At 44.9% G+C, this 20,305-nt stretch overlaps 1 protein-coding gene across 1 annotated transcript; it reads right to left on the bottom strand.

Annotated features, from left to right (window-relative positions):
• Window positions 1–280: 280 nt before the first annotated feature.
• TECTB (tectorin beta) lies at window positions 281–19,760 on the bottom strand. The gene is made up of 10 exons (XM_040255104.1): window positions 19,618–19,760; window positions 18,346–18,536; window positions 16,860–17,002; window positions 16,682–16,754; window positions 11,076–11,179; window positions 10,851–10,934; window positions 6,376–6,538; window positions 4,769–4,841; window positions 3,357–3,389; window positions 281–1,806 (listed from the first exon to the last, which is right to left on the bottom strand). Exons 1-10 carry the CDS (start codon window positions 19,691–19,693, stop codon window positions 1,757–1,759), a joined length of 990 nt encoding a protein of 329 aa, XP_040111038.1. The 5' UTR covers window positions 19,694–19,760; the 3' UTR covers window positions 281–1,756.
• Window positions 19,761–20,305: the final 545 nt, after the last annotated feature.

Below are 20,305 nucleotides of genomic sequence, written 5' to 3'. Positions count from 1 at the left end.
CACTGTAAGCTATAGTCATTGTTTATTTACTTTAAGACATTTTATTTATTAGCACCACAAAGAGATACAAGATCATTAAACATTATGATAAAACAAAGCAAAACTACCACAACATTGTTTTACTCTGACAGCCAAGGATTTGTGATTATGGCTGTGAGTATGCTATTAAAGAGTTTTTGATTAGAACCGATAAATTATATCTTCTGTCCTTTTGAAGTAAAGCCTAGCTATAAAAATTCTGAATTTATAGGAAGAAGAGATCCCAAATGGTTGGAGTACCAGCTTTGAGACCAGTTCGACTACACTGACTTATTTTAATGTAACCTATTGCTACACACGCACTCTGTGTCTCCAGAGATTTTAGAATTAGTTTAATTTCTGAGTTCATTAACACCATTTAAAAGCACCATCAAACTACAGATCTTAAAACTTCTCAAATACATTAAATGCAGAGATACAAGTTGACATGTTTTCCAACAATAAGCCCAATCTATACAAGACAAGGAACAGAATTTAAAGCTCAGGCTTTTCCAATGACACCCCAGCTGCTAGCCTCAAACTGGGGTCCTCAATATATTTTCTGGGATCTGCCGATTCTCTACCAGGACAACTTCTTTCAGTTTTTCTTTGTTTTCTGGGTCACTGGAGTGGCAGTGCTCTCAGCATCAGACACGACATGGTTTCACTGGCCATTTGTTTTCATTTTCTTTGCATTTATGTTTCTGATGTTTTGTTGGTTCCATCTGAACGATACAGGTCAGTGAGATAAAAACAGATATGGGCTTGAATGTCGCAGTCAAGGCTAAATGAGGTCAGGCCATTCTCTGAATGAAGATTTCTTAGCAGAGTGAACAAAAATAGTGAGAGCCTTGGGCATCACAAGGCATAGTAGGATGGGATTGCCAAGCTGCAGAGAACCTGTCACGGTAGTCCCTCTGAGGCATGTTGCAAGCAGCAGTTTCGTTTAGGCAATGCTGTATTAACATGTGAAACTAATGCTAATGTTTTATTCCTTTTGCAGCTTGAGTCCTATTCAATTTGTCATTTTCTTCTCATCTTAGAAGTCTATATCAGCTATAAACATAGTGAGTATCTACCTACGTAATGTCTATACATATCTTAAAACTTTATAGTAAAAAAAAAATTAGGTTAGCACTCATGGGGATTTCTCAAGAATCATTTCCCCTTCATACTGTTCAGTTTGGAGCAAACTAAACGTTTCTGCTCTGATTTCCACATCATCACTTGAAAGATTAAAACCCCTGCCTAGTGGCTCAACCCTGGTTCTTAGATAGGAATTGCATAGCCTTGTTGACAAAGGCCCCTTCGGCAGAGTTGGCTGTTCCTGTGCGTTCTGTCCCCAGTGCTGACTTTGTGCTTATTCTCTATCGTCTCCTCAAAATGTTCAGCTGTGCTTGGTTGCTACTCTTTTCAAATTAGAATAACTTTCAAAGGAGTCTGCTGCAGCCCCGACTTGAATCTGGGGAAAGGAGACTTCCCCGCCAGCTGCAGGGGAGAGACGGCAGAACCTAAGAGCCACAGGAAGTCACAGGAGGAAGTGGGGCACCAAAGAAAAAAACGATCACTGAAATTCACAAAGATCGCCGGAACACATATTTGGCCAAGCGCTATTCTCTGCTCCCCAACGATATGGTCTTTTGTTTGTTCTTTTTTTGGCAGCGCAATAAATGTGGTTTGTCATGGACAGAGGAGATGGTCTTGGTGGAGGAGCTGCACCTGCCTGCCCAGCTCTCCCTTATAACACAGCGCAAACCCCCAGCATCACGATGAGGTGATAGAGCACATCTGTGGACCAGACAGGAAAGGAGAGAGAAACAGTTCGACAAGGAGCAAGGAGAACTCAGCAAAAGAATCAGCATCAAAGGGTCCACTCAAGGGCGCTGAGTGGGTTTTCATAAAACTCTGCACGTTGTATACATAGTCAGATTGTTTCATCCTCCAGGGTTTCCATAGCTCACCTTCATCAGTGCAAAGAACCCAAAAGATAAGCTCAGGATAGGGAACTCTGACAAATGGGAATCTGAACTTAAATAATATAGTGATGGTCCTTTTCACTGTATGGCGTTAGCTGTAGAACTTCCTTTAAGAATGAGAATCCGGGTATCATAAAGAATTGATTTGCACGATTTCCTGTAATTATGAGAGCAAAGCCTACATCTGTGAGTTTATGAATAAATAGAGCTGTCTTGCCCATCCTCTCGCAGAGCTACCTCCTTCTCATCGTTTGATGAGACCTTCTTCCTCTAAGAGGCTTCTTGGGCTGCTGTCTAAATCACTGTTCATCTCCCACCCGCCCCACTTCACACGTATTAGGAAGGGCAGCAGCCCTGCTTGTTTTGTTCACTGTGATAGTTGCACCGCCTAGAAGAGTGCCTGGTACAGAGTCAGTACTTAGGGTTGATATTTACTGGATGCTTGTTGCACGCTGAGCATTGCTTAGGGCTCTTGGCTGTAATAGTTAATGCACACAACAACTTCTGTGTATGAGACGGGCAATTATTAACCCAGCTTCAGAGAGGAAACTGGGGGATGCAGGGGGGAGGTCATGGCTCAAGGTCACTCAGTTCATGACGGGAGGGTCACAGAAGGGACTAGAAATACTTGTTGAATGAATAATTCATTGAAAACTCAAGCTCTCCAAATGCAGAAACCCCCAGGAAACCACCTGGTGATGTCTGTGCTCAGACTTGGTGGGGCTGGGGGTAGGGGTCCCGTTCTGCTTCATCCAACTCGCCCCCAGCTCCTCCCTCCCTTCTGAGCTCAGAGGCTGGCTGGAGAGAGACCTCTACCTCCAGTCCCCCTCCACATCATTCAGGTGTGCTTTAAAGTATACCTTTTAATTCTTAAGGGACCAAAGGTAAGCTTCTTTTAAAACACAAGAGGAATTTGCTGAATGGCTCTGGAAATTCAAACAGGGACTCTATCAACCTAGAGGGGCGGGATGGGGAGGGAGACGGGAGGGAGGTTCAAAAGGGAGGGGATATATGTACACCTATGGCTGATTCATGTTGAGGTTTGACAAAACAGCAAAATTCTGTAAAGCAGTTATCCTTCAATAAAAAATAAATAAATTAAAAAAAAACACATGTGCATGCTAAGTCACTTCGGTCGTGTCTGACTCTCTGCAACTCTCTATGGACTATTGCTTGCCAGGCTCCTCTGTCCAGGCAAGGTTACTGGAGTGGATTGCCGTGCCCTCCTCCAGGGAATCTTTCTGACCCGGGGATCGAACCCTGCATTGGCAGGTGGGTTCTCTACTACCAGCACCACCTGGGAAGCCCCTTTGAAACACACATCTGCCTGTTAAAAACATTGCATGGAGCTCTTTTCCTTACCTGAGAAGCTATAGAGACCAGAGGATCCCCTGCCTGTAGTGAGTAAAGAGAAAATGCAGAAGCTTTAAGAAAATATCACAGAGGGAGCAGTTGTGTTCCTAAAACACAAACCTGACTGGTTTTCCCCTGATTAAACCAACAGACTCCCCATGGCCTTTAGGACATAATTTCTAGCAGGCTTGACAAGGCTTCATCTCACCATTCTCTTCTCAGCTTTCTATAGCAGGGCTTGGTAAACTTTCTGGAAAGAGCAGATGATAATAAATATTTTCAGTTTCACAGACCACACGGTATCTATTGCAACCACTTGAGGTGGTTGAAAGCAAGTGGCGACAACCCCTAAATGAACCAGTGTGGCCATGTTCCAATAAAACTTTCTGTAGAAACACTGACATTTGAATTTCATATAATTTTTGAGTGTTATGAAATACTGTTTTGATTTTTTTCAACCACATAAAAAGGAAAAATCATCCTTAGATTGCAGATCATACAAAATCAGGCAGTGACTGGGTTTGGGTTCCTGGCCAGAGTTTGGTGACTCCAGGCTTGCCACAGGCTTGCCCACCCTTGATGTCACAGCCCCCTTGAGGGCCTGACTTCAAGACAACCCACAAGGTCTTCCTTAAGCCTGACTAGGTTGAGTTGCCCACCTGACCATTCCCAGAGACCCTGCTTCCCCCACTACGATGAACAATCATCTCCCTTTCCCTTAGCATTTAGCATCTCTCTCTCTTTGCTGGATGGTACATTCTAGAAGATGAGACCCATATGGGGCTCCTTTATTTCTAAAACCCCAGCACCAACCCAGGCCAAGCTCGCTCCTTTACTGGTTTGTTGAATTGCCCTGGATGCCCTGCTGCTGCTATTTCACTTCAGTTGTGTCTGACTCTGTGTGACCCCATAGACGGCAGCCCACCAGGCTCCCCCATCCCTGGGATTCTCTGGGCAAAAACACTGGAGTGGGTTGCCATTTCCTTCTCCAATGCATGAAAGTGAAAAGTGAAAGTGAAGTCGCTCAGTCGTGTCCGACTCTTCGAAACCCCATGGACTGCAGCCCACCAGGCTCCTCCGTCCATGGGATTTTCCAGGCAAGAGTACTGGAGTGGGGTGCCATCGTCTTCTCCCTGGATGCCGTAGTAGCTTTGTTTTCTATTATTATTGCCTGCAGACCATGTCTGGAAGTTCAGCACTTCCTAGTCCCTGCAGGGCATTGGAATTGCCGCCACAGGCCCAACTTTTTTAGGGTAATTAACAAACTTCCCCACCGTCCCCAGGTGGGGAGACTCGTTGCGGGTAAAGGTTGTGTCTACAGGCACAACTGGTTTGGCAATTCAGTGAAAATGCTCAAACTGGCCGTGCCTGTGGACATAGCCCGACAGGAAGGCAACTGTTTGGAAAACAGAGAAGCTTACTACGGAGGGAGAGCTCCACCACCAGCACGCCCCCAGTCTGGTCCCGGAGGAGGCGTTTCCGCTTGTCACAAGTCTGGAGACCCAGCAGAAGCCAAGGGGAGACGAGGGGAGGGCGGAGGTGGGATCAGAGACAAACACAGGAGAGAAAAGAGATTTTTTTTTTTTTTTCAGAAGTCACAAACTTGATGGAGTAAAAATCCCCCGGACCTCAGATACTAGTTCCCTTATACTTTTATAACTAAGTGAGAGATGTATCTCATCCCTTCTCTGACTTGACAAAAAGGAAGAAATCTTTCCATCATGAACTCTTCAATCTAGAACAAATCCACGTAGCGTGTGGGAGGGAACTGACCCTGTTTCTTTTGATGAGAAGTAAGACTTCTGCCCATAGGTACTGTTGTCAGAGTGGTTTGAGATGTGGACACCTGCAAAATGTGTCCCGGTTCATTTTTGTTTTTTAAAGGTAATACCAATTATCCTTCCAGGATTATCCTTCCAGGAACAGTTAAATGTTTCTCTACTGCATTCCCTTTATCTGTTTGTGCATAAGTGACTACTGTCTGGCCAAATAGGGATCAACAGAAATAGAGATTATCATCTCTATTTCTGTTGGTTACTACAGGTGAGCAGGTACCCTCTTCAGAAACACTGTGTCCATCCTCACCAAGGTCTCTGGTCCAAACAGACTGGAGGAGGTAACAGTTTGGAATTAAGCGCTTTGAGGTCTTTAAGGCAGTGGTTTTCAAACTGGAGCATGCCTCAGAATTACCCTAAGAGCTTGCTAAAGCACAGATGGCTGGGCCCACCCAGAGTGTCTGAATCAGGTGGATCTGGGGTAGGGGGCTGAGAATTTGCATCCTCACCTAACAAGTTCCCAAGTGATGCTGAGGCTGCATGGACCACACTTTGGAACCACTGCTCTAAGGCCCAGGTTCACATCAGCTCCCAGTGGAAAACTGTCTCCCACCTGAATTCTCTCTGCATGTTGTTTGATCTTGCAGCAACTTCTTGGGGGAGAAGCAGAAGGGAAACTGACCGCCCTGCATGAGCTGCACTAAACATGTCTGGGAAGCTGGGCGCTTTCTCTCAGGTGATCAGAACAACTATGATCTCATGTGGGAATTCCTACAGCATCTCTGGTTCATCACAAGTCCCAGAGATGGACCCTCAGGCTGGTAAGTCAAGAGCTAAAAGTACCTTTGCCTTCCACCCAGAGCTTACTGCTATCACCTGGATTTTGAATTTCCCTTATCCTTTTAACTTTTCCAAAGCATTTCCACATGTTATTGCTTTCATTTTCCCTAACACTGCTCTCTGAAGAGAAGGGCCGCCATTACTCATCATGGCTCTCTCTTTAAAGATGGGAAAACCAGGCTCAGGGGTTAAGTGACATGGGCCAGACCATGTGGCTTGTTGGTGGCGGGGCAGAACTGCCTGGGACATCTGCTCCCATGCTCAGCATCCTTTCCTCCAGAATGTCCTCAGCACACACCTACAGGGTCTACTGATAATTTCCCAGCTAAAAAAATATACAGCTTCTCAAACACTGCTTCCCCCGCCACACACAGGCTCAGGTAACACTCTCGTTCCAGGGAGGGGTGGCTCACCACGGGGCAGGAGAGCTTCTCACTGTCACAGATGAACGTCTCGCAGTGTAACCACACCTTAGATAGTTTGGGGATGTTCTGGAACCGGAAGGCATTGAATTGGAAGGTTGCCCTGTGGTCTTTCCCGTTCTCATGCACAAGGACGGTTTCATCCGTGGGGCAGCTGGAGCACACGAGGTAGAGGGAGGGAAGCAGGGGAGACAAGGTCACCTCGTGAACTCCAGCAAGAGTGTCTGAGGCAAAGCCATGCGTAGCCTCCTCTGGGCTGTTACACGGCACGCTATCCTTTGGAAGCACTTTGACTGGTGGCATCTCACTTATCTTCGTTTCTCTGGGGTCTCTTTGAGGAGCTATGAGATGGCTGTGGTCATCCCTATTCTACAGACAGAGTACAACCAGGGTGAAACAACTTCTGAGAAGCCACACATCTGGTAAGTCATCACATCTCTGTCCCAAAGAAATGAAACCCCCAAGACAGTGTCCTTGCGGACTGGAATATGTCCAGACTCTCAGCATGCGTCCAAAATAGAGATGGTGCTAGGAGCAGCGTTTCCCACTCTGCGGGCACAGCCACCTCTGCCCAGGTCACACCCAACACACTGCTGTGTGTGTATTGTGAGGTTTTGCCACTGGGAATGTGAATTTACATTACTTAAGTTTTATGTCCATTCTATTATAAGTAACTACTTCGGTAAAAAAGCGATATTTTAATATGCGCACAGAAAAAAATGGCTCGAAGGATACTACCAAAATGTTAACCCTGGCTATTATGGACATTTTTTTTTTTTCCTAAATTCTCTGTAAGGAGAACGTGCTATTGGGAAGTTACAAAATTCCAAAAGTACATTGCAGTAAAAGAAAAAAATAAAAGATAACATAGATGGACATGGGTTGAAACCCATTGTTCTCACCTGGGGGCCATTTGGCATGTGGTTGTCATGACTTGGGGGACAGGGGAATGCTCCTGGTGTCTAAATGGTAGAGATCAGGGATGCTACAGAATGTCTTGGAGGGCACAGGACAGACCGCACAACAAAGACTGATCTGGCCCAAAGAGTCCATGGTGCTGAGACTGGGAAACCCTGGTTTAAGCACAGTAATTTTTCATTTGCTCAGCACATATGGATTCTCTACATAAGTGCCAGACATTCAGCCAGGTGTTTGGAAGAGACACAGTGTTTCTTGGGAATATACAGGGGCCGCAGAATGTGGGGACTTGTGTACAGGTGATGGTAAGCATCAGGATCTGTCCTCTGTGGAAGAAAGGTCTATGGGTTCAAAAGCTCAAGACCAGTGAACAGCCCTGCTTGGACCCCAAAGTTCATGCCTCTTCTGGTATGTCCCTCTGACTCTACTTTTGTTCAACTCAAGACATACAACAGAGAGCAGAGCAACCACCCCAGGGAACCTTCATGGTGGACCCTCCCCTGCCCCCTCTCTATCAGAATCAGACATTAGGGGCCAAATTAGAGGTAGGACAGAAGGGATGTTAACTCTGAGAGTCATTGAGTGAAATGAGGCATGAACATTGCACCTTTTATCTGACCAAGGCCAGAAGCGGGGTTCTGTTGGTGGAGGCCTCTGAGTGGTAAGAGAGCTGGGGGCATTTTCCAAGCTGTGAAACAAGACTCCTGAAGGATCATTCGGTCTTTAAACCCGAGATCCTCATACGAATTCAAGACTAAGTGCTTAAAATAGATCGTTGCTGCTGGAGTGTCCAAGGCCTGGTGTCAGCCAGTGGAAAACAACGTAAGTAGAGCTTTGTTGGCGGCAGGCAGGAGGTAAGCCATGGGCAGGCCTAGATGCCTTGGCACTTCTGTCTCTTGGTGCTGACTGTGGCATTTGCCTGTCCATGACAGGTATCTCAGGATTGTAGAACGTCCAGAGGGAGGCTTGTATACCGTCATCACAGGAGTCTCCTTTCCCCACCTGAGGTCAAAATTCCTGACAACCTATTTATTCCAATCTCTCCAGGCATCTTGAAAACTGGGCTTTCCTCCCAAAGGGCCTGGTGTGAACCAAAAGCTTGTGGGAGGTTATGGAGTGGACTTTCTAATTCTCCCCTTTGGCACTGATCTTTGTGCATATATCTCCAACCTCAAGGGGCCGTTTCAACTAGGCAGAGTTTGCCCCTATGTCAGGGCTTCTTTGATTTAGCAGCACTTAAATGCAGATTCCCAGGTTTCACCTTGGGATCTTCGGAAGTTGTGGGTTTGCGATGTGTCTGCATGAGCAGCAGGCACCCGAAGGAAATCCTGTCCGCACTAGAGCTCGAGGACCACTTGTCGAGACTACCCCAAAGTCACAAGCATTCCCTTTTCTGTCATATCACACATCTGCTAAGTGAGCAAGAGTACCAGAACTACCTAAGGGGACAATTCCATGAAGTGCCAGAAGACTTTGCCCTGGTGTGGCTATTGTTTAAGAGAGGGTTCCCAATGCCTATTGGTAATTTCAAGGTCCCTATAGGTCAATAATTTATTTTAGAATCTCTCTGAAGTCATTGGATTTGTACCAACAGCAAAACCTAAATGACTCGTTCAATAACATATGAAATAAGGACCCAGTCTGAGCTGTCATCGCTGCAGGAAGATAGGTGGCTTGCATGTGGCCCTTACTGACCTGTCCTACCTGGTGTTCTAAGGTGATGTGTGTGTGCGTGTGCACACGTGTACTCAGTCATGTTCTACTCTGTGCGACCCCATGGACTGTAGTCTGCCAGGCTCCTCTGTCCATAATGCTGCTCAGATCTTCATCCCTTTACTAGCTTAGACTTGTGGAATTTGAATCTGCCTGTTCCTCAGTTTCCTCATCTATAAAATAGGGATTATTATACTACCTACTTTATAGGAATTTTAATGAAATTGAAAAAAGTATTTGTAAAATACCCGTCTAGAGCAGTGTCTGGTATATTGTAAGAGCTCTATCAAGTGAAAGTCACTCAGTCGTGTTCAGCTCTTTGCAACCCCATGGACTATACAGTCCATGGAATTCTCCAGGCCAGAATACTGCAGTGGGTAGCCTTTCCCTTCTCCAGCAGGTCTTCCCAACCCAGGGATCAAACCTAGGTCTCTAGCATGGACTTCCCTGGTGGCTCAGATGGTAAAGCGTCTGGCTACAATGCGGGAGACCCAGGTTTGATCCCTCGGTCGGGAAGATCCCCTGGAGAAGGAAATGGCAACCCACTCCAGTGTTCTTGCCTGGAAAATCCCATGGACGGAAGACTCTGGTAGGCTACAGTCCATGGGGTCGCAACCAGTAGGACACGACTGAGCAACTTTCTTTCTTCTCTTTACCAGCTGAGCCTCAAGGGAAGCCCAAGGGCTGTATGAATGCTTCTTAAATAAATATAGATAAAGATCCAAAGTGGCTTTTTCTTTGTTATCTCATCATCTTTGTCCCTGGCCCCTGTATTTTTGCTTAGCCCTGATGAGTTTCGGTGTAACTGTCTGCTTCGGTTTGGGGAATGGCCTCTTCTGAGTTTACTGTGCATTGTGTGGACAATGCCTGCATCTCTAGTACACTCCTCCTCTCTTTTGTTTTCCAAAGTTACAATTCTAAGGGTTTCTAGACAATTGTCATCTCAGAGTCAGCATGTCATCATGAACTCAAGGAGAATCCAGACTCTCTTACCCAGAACCCCTCTTCCCTGGGAGCTTACAAACTATTCCTCATCTTCACAATCCACCAATAACAGTAGAAAGCATTCTTAGTCACATGTTCTTCAGACGCTGTGCCCTGTCCTTCCCTCTAGTATATCCGATCGGTTGCTAAATTTTTATTGCTTCTCCCCGCTTGGATGGCGTTGGATGACCTTGTCATTCACTTAGCTACAACGTTGATTCAGGTCTTATCACCTTGGGCTCTAGAGCTGCCACAGCCTCTAAGCTGGTCTTTATACCTCTTGTGTACTATTTCTAAACCATCTATGTATGATTTCTAGAATCAGTGTTCTATGCTGTAATTCCAATACTTTAGTCCTCTACTCCAAATTTTAAGAATTACCCATGGAATTATTAGTAAATAAAAACAATGATATTAAAATTGATTGGATACCAACCAGGTACTATATGCTAAACCTTTTACATGGACATCTAATTTAGTCCTCATCTGGGTTCTGATGTCAAATGGACTGGATTTGAATCCAACGTGCCCATTTCCCCATAAACACACACATACACTAATTCTGTGACATTACTTAACCCCTCCCATGCCTCAGATGATAGTAATCATTCTCACCTGTTGTCAGGGAAGTGAGTGAGTACATGATAAAGCTCTAGGGATAGTATCTGGTACCTAGAAAGCACTGTGTAAGCTTTTCCTGGTATCATTACTCTGTGTCTGGAAACACAGAGGAAGTCACTAATGTGGCCCCAACAGGCTCCATCTCTTCCTCCCAAGCTGTCCCGAGCCAGAGTCACCCCGGATCACCCGGTCCCACCACTCAGGCTTCTGGTCCATAGAACCGTACCTACCCCTTGTTGATCAGCTGCCACTGCAAAGGATACATGAAATCAGCCGAGGGTGTGGCCCAACAGCTGTTCAAAACCACTTTAAACCTGAAAATGAAACAAAACTCATCTCACTTTAAGCCTGAGAATTATATGCCTAGAAACGCTGGGTGACTAAAAAGCCTCTGGTCTGGTATTTTTTTCTCATCTTTGTATTTACAAATACAGACAATAAGAATACATACTTACCTAATGCTTAACCCTTTGGCTTCTACTCCTGCAAACAGATCTGAACCGATTTCGGATGTCTCCAGGATAAAAGGCGCTTCTTTCTTAGTGGAGAACTTGGCATTCTTTGGAAGGAAATTGACACTGGGCATTATGATCTGTCAGGCTGAGTAGTTTGGTCTGACAGGAGCAGATACATCAGGACGGGGTGGGGGGGTGAAGATCAACCCAAAGACACAGGCTCGTGAGGCCACAGTGAGACCCTCGAGGGCCAGAGAAGTTGTACCTCCTAGGATCCTGGTGCCATTTAAGCATGGATGAGGACATCATATAACTGGGTTTGCTGGTTACAGTGAGACATGTACTGTATGTCGCATCTATGCTGACGAGGAGCAAGACTTGCTTGATGGAAAAAGAGTGGAATCCAGCAACGCTGGATTTCCTTGAGCAGATTCCAGCTTGGATTGGAAAGTTTTTACTTTGATTCCCAGTTCAGCTAACATTAACAGCAGAAACAACTTTCTAATCACCTGCTATGTGTCAGAAACTGCCCTCTATGTTGAATCTCTAAGTCGGGCTGTCCTGTCTGTTGAGATTTATCAGTGAACAAGCAGAGATCTCTGTCTCCAGCCACCTGATGTTCTAGCAAGGGAGTTGGACAGCAGACAGTAGATTAAATGAATTATATGGCTAGCATAGACTATAGTATTCTGTATAGAAAAACCATGGAAAAAAAAGTAGAGCAGGGTAAGGTGGATTGGGAGTGCAAGGAGGGAACAGGTTTTAATTTGAAGTACAGTGGTTGGGAGGCTTCCTTGAGGAAGTGACATTTGAATCAAGACTAGAGGGAGGAGATGCCAGGCAGGCATCAGGCCATGCAGGAAAAGGCCCTAGGGGGAGACAGTGGCAAGCAGGACAGCAGGGTGGCCAGTCTGCTGGAACGAGAGTGAGTAAAGGGGAGGTGGGGAGAGGCAGGGAGTGAGGAGGGCAGGAGAGGAAGTTAGACTGTAGGGGTGGATCCAGGAGACTATGGCTTCAATTCAAGGACAATTGGGACTCATTGCCATGATTCAAGTACAGGGGAATCAAGGCAAGGATCCTGGATTAATCCTAGTTCCCACCACTAACTTGGGACTCACACAGGCAAGTCAGCCTTTTGATCCTTAGTATTCCCATCTGCAAAATGGGAATACCTTTTGCCTTTGTCTGCCTTGCAGAAATGTTTCTATGATGGTGGCTATATGCAATAGGAGCATAAAGCTTAGACCAGGATACTAATGAAAAAACTGAGTTTCATGAACTTAGAGATTTATAGAACTGCAATAGGTAAACAATGACAGCAAGGACATCTAGATAAAATAGACCTTAACTCCCTAAGGGTCAAAGTTAGGGAATTGACAAGAGGGTTCGGAATCATCTTCTAGGGTCTCTTCCATTATCTTATCAATCGCAGGTCCAGCCAGGGCCTCCTGACTCGGTTACCCTGAAGTCAATTTTTTTTCTTCCCTTCTCTCAGCCCCCTGCACCATTTAAATGGTTGTAATGATTAAACAATAACATTCTTAAAAGTTATCAGCTTAATGTGCAAGTTGAAGCAGCAGAGGATAGTGGCTTCCAATGTTCCTTATTATTTTCTGAGATTTATTTCAAGGGACTGTTTCCAAATGTAGGATCTACCGGAGGATGATAATATCATCACTAATGTAGCCAGAGGTACTTCTCCTGGCCCCCATCTCCTAGGAACCAGGAATTGGAATACAGGAATGCCTCCACTTGCAGAGGAACCCTCCTGATTGTTACAAAGGGTCAAACACAATCTTCACCCTTAATTCAATTTCTGAGAAGAAACACCTTTGATGGTCAGTTTCTCTACTTCTCACCTGTCAGAAGGCAATGCTCAGTGTGTCCCCCCTACTTTCTTAATAACATGAAAATTAGGGACCTATGTCCAGAGAACGTCACCCTTTAATACCCAGGCAATTTGTTTTGGCAAATTCTGGGCTCCACCTTTTCGTAGGAGCGTTAACCCAGGGGATCATACTCAGAGAAGAGTGAATAGGATGATGAACGGACCACCAAGAGGGGGATGATATTTCGTTTGGGAAAGACAGGCTTAAGCTAGTTGAAGGACCTTCAGCAGTATCATTTCAGAGGAGAGAATTGGGACTAATGGACCAGAGTTCAGGACATCAGATTTCACATGTTGACCTAAATGGGAAGGCCCAATTTGTCATCGTCCTTGGAAGAGATAGGGAGTTCATCCCCCAACTGTCTTGCAGAGGGTTTGGGGCATTAGATGGAAGGTCTACATTAATCACCTCTGAGGTTTGTTCTGACTCCGGAAGTCTATGATTTTGGTCTCTATTTCTTACATTTGTTCCATCCCAGCTTTGTCATTTGTTTCTGTCTGACTAAAATCAACAGCCTATACCATTTTGATTGAATAAAAGTCAGCCTAATGCCACTCTGACATTGACGTTCAACCCTATAAAAGTAACAATGCTAGAGCTAGGAGCTCTCAGTTTCCAGTTTAAATGAGGTCTGGGGACCTCTCTGGTGATCCAGTGGCTGGGACTCTGATTATCCGATGCAGGGAGCCTGGGTTCAACCCCTGGTCAGGGAGCTTACATGCTGCAACTAAGACTGGACATAGCCAAAGAGCAGAGGTATTTTAAAAATGAGGCCAAAGTTTCCAGTTATGAGAATGACTATTTCCTCAGACACTTATTTGTGCCAGGAACTGGGCAAAGTGTTTTATAAGGATTATTTCATTTAACCCTTATAACAAACCTCTCAGGTAAGTGCTGTTATTATCCCCATTGAACAAATTTGTAGGTGGAGACCAAGAGGAGTTAACTAACTTGCCCAAGGTCATACTACAGTAAATAGGGGACCAAGCTTCCAACCTGTGTTCTGATGTCAAGGCCTATTTTCTTAACCTCAATGTTAGGCTACTTCTGCAAGTTGACTACCTTTCTTTATTTGGGATTGAGAGATTAAAAAAAAAACTTTTCACCAAGAATACCAACTATAGAACCATTCGCAGTAACAAGCAGAAGAGGATGGAGAGAGAGGAGAGGAAGCAGGCTGAGCAGAACTGGTGGTTTTGGAGCCCCGCTTTTGGAGCTCTTGGAATCCTGGGCAATTAGCAGTGTGCTGATTCCACTGCCCCAGGCAGGGTACGGCTCTGTCTCTGCTAATTTGATGGAAATTTATGCAGGGAGCAGCTGTTGCTTCAAAAGCACACAAGAATGCTCTGAAAGTGGAAGAAGGGAGGAGAAGAAAAATACCAACCACATGGGTAAGGCACAGGAAACCGAGCCCATTGCGGGAATGTTAATCAGTACCAAAATCTCGGTTGTAACCTCAGAGGCCCCTCGTTGCCAAGATTCATTTGTCCTGGTAAGGGTTGTGTTGGGCCCTAGAGAAGGCCTTAGCAAGAACTCATTTCTAGCAGTTCAAGGAAGCAGTCGGTTTAGCCCAGAGGATGGCCTGGTGATGCTGAGGACATGCTTCCTGATTTTTGTTTTTTCTATAAAAAGATCTAAGGTTTGACATTCATGTCTGAAACTTCACTCCACATAACTGATGGTGAATGATGCATTTTGACAATCATGGTGCCTCTCCATTCCCACCTGTCGTAAAATCTTCATGGGGTCATATCTACAGTTTTATCTGGTTAAAGCAACAATCCTATACTTCCGGACAGGGACTCAGTAGTAAAGGTCACCCATCATCAACATGTCCGTGGGTCTGTTGCCATGTGTAAAGCTTATTTTCCTTCCTGGAGAAACTTCCTCAGTTACTTCAGTGGTTTTGCCATTCTTTCATCACCCTGGTGATCCACATTGCATCGAGCCCTGCCAATATAGGTCAAGGGTTGTATGGGATTCCTTTTCTCAGGACTTAATCACTAGTGGTGTGTAGCCTGGGGCAGATCTAGGTTTTGTGGGACCTTGAAGCTTATTTAGAGAGCCCTCTTGAAAGAAAAGAATTAAATCTTTGAATACAAAATTAGACACAGGGCCTTGAAAAGGGCCTGTGCATGTCAGACTGGAGGAGAAGGGGATGACAGAGCATGAGATGGTTGGATGGCATCACCAACTCACTGGACATAAGTTTGAGCAAGCTCCTGGAGATGGTGAAGGACAGGGAAACCTGGCGTGTTGCAGTCCATGGGGTCAAAAAGAATCAGACATAACTGTGCAACTGAACAACAACAACAAAATGTTAGGGGTCATGACACTTGGTAAGTTTGCCCTACAACTTTCCCCTTACCGCTGTCCCAGGTAGGAAGCTCACTACACTGTGCCCGATGTTTTAACAAGAGTTGGATCCTAAATTTAAATCTCTAGAGTGGGTTGTAGTGGAAACTAATCTTGGTTAGGAATTAGACTGTGGCTGTCTTTACCGCCTACTGACCTTGTTCCAGACTGGGAACTGCTCTAGACCACAAGTGGGGTCTTGGGCAGATCATTTTCTCATAAGGTTTTAGATCCTTTTCTGTAAAATGAACTAGGTTATTCTAGGATCCCTTCTACACCTCACCTTCTAAGTTCAGCAGATTAATAGCTTCCAGAGAACTGGGAACTGGGTTCTCCTTGTGGCTCAGTTGGTAAAGAATTCTCCTGCAATGCAGGAGAGCTGGGTTGGATCCCTGGGTTGGGAAGATCCCCTGGGGAAGGGAAAGGCTACCCACTCCAGTATTCTGGTCTGAAGGATTCCATGACTACAGTCCATGGGGTTGCAAAGAGTTGGACATGACTGAGTGACTTTCACTTTCAGGGAACTGGTAAAGTGAGTTCCAAGAGTTCAAAGTCAGTGGAGCTCCAGGTAGGATAATTGTTTCCTTTATGAAATGAATAGGTTGCACTTGACGGCCTTTAAGGCTATCTTCCAGTTCTGATCTTTTACGTAAAGGTTTCTATTTCTGATTTCTGCCTGTGTTTTCCTTTAGCCACCTGGGCTATTGCCTCCTCACTGGAAGCTGCGGATCTAAAAGACAAATCACCTCTGTAAAAGGAGGGCAGCTGGGCTAATGGCCATTGCATACTTGATTTCTCTGGAGTGTTTTATTCTGAGTGCCTTTAGCTTCAGTGTCGACATAGGCAGTATGCCAAAATTAGACAAAGAGGAGACCCACTAAGCAAAGGGCTTTGGAGACCAAAGAGCCAGGCAGCAGCAGCCACCCTAAACTTTCCCCTTACCACTGTCCCAGGTAGGAAGCTCACTACACTGTGCCCAATGTTTTAACAAGAGTTGGATCCTAAATTTAAATCTCTAGAGTGGGTTGTAGTGGAAACTAATCTTGGTTAGGAATTAGACTGTGGCTGTCTTTACCGCCTACTGACCTTTGGTAACTCACAAGATTTCTCTTGTCTCAATTTTCTCATCTGTGAAATGGGAAGATTAACCTTATTTCTGTGACACCTTTCCTTTCTTCCATTCAGTCTAGGAATCTGAATGTCTGTTGCATCCAGTCTTCAAAGAGGCTTGAGCTTATGATTCAACGCCAATTCAAGAATGGGCTTTCATATACAGCTTAGAGGAAAACAAACGCTGTGGAAACATCCCATCATCTCCTGTAAAGGCCACAGGGCAGCAGTGGGGGCCTGGAGACCACTTACAGTGTAGAAGTTGAGAGACAACTGGCTTTCAAACGTGCCCATGCTCCCGTTCTTCACATGAACAGTGGCCACTCTGAAAAGGGGAGAGAATTTTGCATAAGGGCTGAAACATGCCTGGTTGACAGGGACTGCAGAACACGCGCAAGGCAGCCAGCCCTCCTCTCTCAGAGCAGCTTACCTCTGGTCAAAGGCAGCCTGGTTCACCAAGTAGGTGGAGTGATAGGTGCAGGAGAAGGAGTAGTTCACGGGCTGGTTCTTGACGATCACGGTGCTGTCGTTGGAAACGATGTAACTGTAGAAGTGGTAGATGGGGGGCTTGTACTGGAGAAAGGAAGCAGGCAGTTAGGGTAGCCCTTTACCCCCATGATGTGAGTGAAAGTTCTTGGAAAAATGATGGACGATGGCTCAGAAGAAAGTCCATGGGGAGCCATAGACGTTTGCCATTGATATAACACCCATTCTTGTTTGTAGGTGAGCTGATAATTTTTGTAAAGAGTTCTTAAGTCTGTTCAAGATTGTTTAAAATACTCTAATCGAATGTGGTACACTTAAAATAAAAATCCATATACCTATCAGGCTTCTGACCAAACTGAACTGGTTCAAGAATCTCTTATCTCCCAACATCAACTTTTTATTGATTTCCCCTGCCCAAGTAATCTTATGTGACACCTTCACCTATCTCCCGGCTCGAGAACAATACTGCCTAGTTCTTGGTCTTTCCTTCTTCCAATCATAAGCGCTAATTGTGAGATTCTTTCCTCTGACTTCTTAGACTTTAAAATCACCGAATATTAGAGTTAAAGGGGATTTCCAATATTCACCTGAGCAGTGATCTGCCTGAGACCACACAGATGATTTCTAGCTCATTTTACCAGGATATTAAAAAATGAGATGTTTTTGTTAATCATGCCCATGATTCTTCCCACTAGATCACTGAATCACTGTGGGGCTTTTAGGAAGCGAATGTGGCCCCGGGATCTGAGACCTAGTAGATGTACCCTCTCCTATAGTCAAGGCCGTAGGGATACTAGACCTAGCCTTTCTTCATGATTGTATCGCTACTGGTTGTGGCCTTGAACTGTGACTGGGAATTCTCCAATTTCTCCTCCATTCCACAAGCACGCTTGACAAGAGGTGTGGTTCCTTTTCATTCTGATGACCTGTCCTAGGTACTTCACAGGACCCAGTTATGGGCTGTGTTATACTTTGGTCTCTCCTTTAAGATGCCTTCCAAATGCACTTTGTCACTGCTTCAAAATCTTAAGTAGAAGATGGCCCACCTATCCATCCCAAGAAGAGTGGCAGCAATGAGCACATACTCAGAGCTCCAAGTGACACGGAGGTGGGAAAATGCATCGAGTTGGCTGTAAGATGTTACAGAAAACCCTGAATGAACTTTTTGGTCAAACCAATAGTTTGTTTGGCTCACATAAGGTGGTCTAGCTGCTCAGGCAACAAATTAGAAGAATAAAATTTAAATCTTGAGAGTTGCCTAAACTAGGCAGAAGAGAAGAATTTAAATAACACTCACATCTCAGGAAATCTGGGACTCGGGACTGACTCTTAATTGGAAAGTGGTGAATTTTGAATCCTTTTAAGGATGGACAGCAGATGGGCCCACTTGCCTCCTTTTAGCAGCTTTTCCCTGTGTAGTTTGGACTTACCTCAGACTGGGTTCCACAGTAGGACTTGTTTTTAGGTGACAAATCTGGGATTACAAATTGGTAGTAACCTGCTTCATGGACCCCATTGTAACACAGCCCACCAAGCGCCAGCTGGTGCACTTCCCATCCATAGGGGCACTCAGGGATTTTGGTGATGATTGTTTTGGGATAGCAAAACACGAGAATGACATCTGGAAAGATGAGAGACAAGGTTTGAAATCGGATCTGGTAATCATATTAATTTACATATGGTGGGCTCCTATTACAGCTGAGCATGCAAAGCAGCTGGTTAAAAATATTTTCCCCACTATTCTTCATGAGCTGTGATGAAAGTTCCCCCCAACATCAGTCACTAAACTTTCCCATTTATAGATTTTGCAACCTCTGCGTAAAATCTGCATTATTCTTAACATGTATTCAAAACTGGTCCACGTTTAAACTTGAACGTATTTTAAGGAAGGTATTTTTGAAACCAGATTGGATGAATTGGAAATACATGTATATTTCAATCTGGTATCATATATATGTATATACATATTTTTTAATCCCATGAAATGAGCACATTAAAGTTAAAATGTCAATTTATGCATAATGCTATGAAATTGTAGTTTATGGCACAGCACAGAAAATCAATAATCAAATGGAAAATAGGAAAAAAAAGGCGAAGATTTTATCTCTATTTATTCATCTATCTAGCACCCTCAATGTGAGAGACATGGGTTTCAGTCTCTGGGTTGGAAAGATTCCCTGGAGAAGGGAATGGCTACTCAATAGAATTTTATTGCCTGGAGAATTCCATGGACAGAGGAGCCTACAGTCCATGGGGTCTCAAAGAGTTGGACATGACTAAGCAACTAACATTTTCACAATTTTAAAAAGTGTAAGTTTATCCAATATGTTTGTACTCTCTGCAGGAAAAATCGAATGGGCATTGGGGTCCTTAAGTGCTTCTGTGTTTGTCGCTCAGTCATGTCTGAATCTTTGCCACCCCATGGCCTGTAGCCCATCAGGCTCCTCCATCCATGGGATTCTCCAGGGAAGAATCCTGGAGTGGGTTGCCATTTCATTCTCCAGGGGATCTTCTGGACCCAGGGATCGAACCCAGGTCTCCCACATTGCAGGCAGACTCTTTACCATCTGAGTCACTAGAGAAGACTACGTGGCTACATAACAGCATTTTCCTAACAATATAAGTACAGAGCTTTGAGCTCTGGGAAGATACGCATCAGGAAACAGTCCTTTCCAGGAAAATGGGGTAGTACCAGAGCCTACCTGCTTTATTTGGAGTGCAAGATCTTGCAGAGGCTTCTGCAAAGACAGCCAACAGGACAAAGGCCCTCATCACCATTGCTCTTGCCAGGTGGCCGAATCAAGCTGGCCAAACGTTCACGGTCCTGCCAGGGCCTGAGTCTTGATCATTCTAGGTCAGAGATATGTGCAAGAAATTAAAATCAAGGGTGAGAAGGAAAGCAGCACAATCAGAGGATATTGATCCTGTCTCCCATTTCTAACGGCTCCTCATCTGGGCTGGGAGGCAAACATGGGTTTCATACCGCAGAGAACGTCAATTTCACACGCTGCTGCTCGTGTTCCCAACTGTTTCATTCTCCCAGACTGGAGGCTGCCTCTCAGGTGCTCCTCAAGCCCTGTTCCCAGTCCTAGCTGGACTTTATATAGCCCGAGTGTGTAAAAGAAACCTACTCCAGATAAATCACAATGAGCACGCATTATCCACTGTGGGGGGGAATAAAAGGCAATCTTGCACAATAATCCGATTGGAAGCTCAGTTACGGCCACTTGAGGCTAATTTCTTTTGCTTCACAGAGTTGGAGAAACTTTTTTAAAAACTAGTTTTTAAACTAGGAGTGAAATAAAAAGTTGAATTTTTTTCCTCCTCATACAAAAAATAACTGTGATCAGAGGCAAACTATTTTGTGCATGGTTCCAGGTTGCAGTTTGC

This window comes from Oryx dammah, unplaced genomic scaffold (assembly GCF_014754425.2).
Source record: "Oryx dammah isolate SB20612 unplaced genomic scaffold, SCBI_Odam_1.1 HiC_scaffold_14, whole genome shotgun sequence".
Lineage (NCBI taxonomy): Eukaryota > Metazoa > Chordata > Mammalia > Artiodactyla > Bovidae > Oryx > Oryx dammah.
This window is presented reverse-complemented; position numbering and strand designations above follow the sequence as displayed.

Excerpts from the sequence above, each read along its gene's own strand:
- TECTB (XM_040255104.1), bottom strand. The coding sequence starts at position 19,693 with ATGGTGATGAGGGCCTTTGTCCTGTTGGCTGTCTTTGCAGAAGCCTCT. Across the intron at positions 11,180-16,681 it reads TGTCTCTCAACTTCTACACT|AATGCCAAGTTCTCCACTAA; the intron begins GTAAGTGGTCTC and ends TTCCTTCCAAAG. Across the intron at positions 10,935-11,075 it reads GCCAAAGGGTTAAGCATTAG|GTTTAAAGTGGTTTTGAACA; the intron begins GTAAGTATGTAT and ends TTTCATTTTCAG.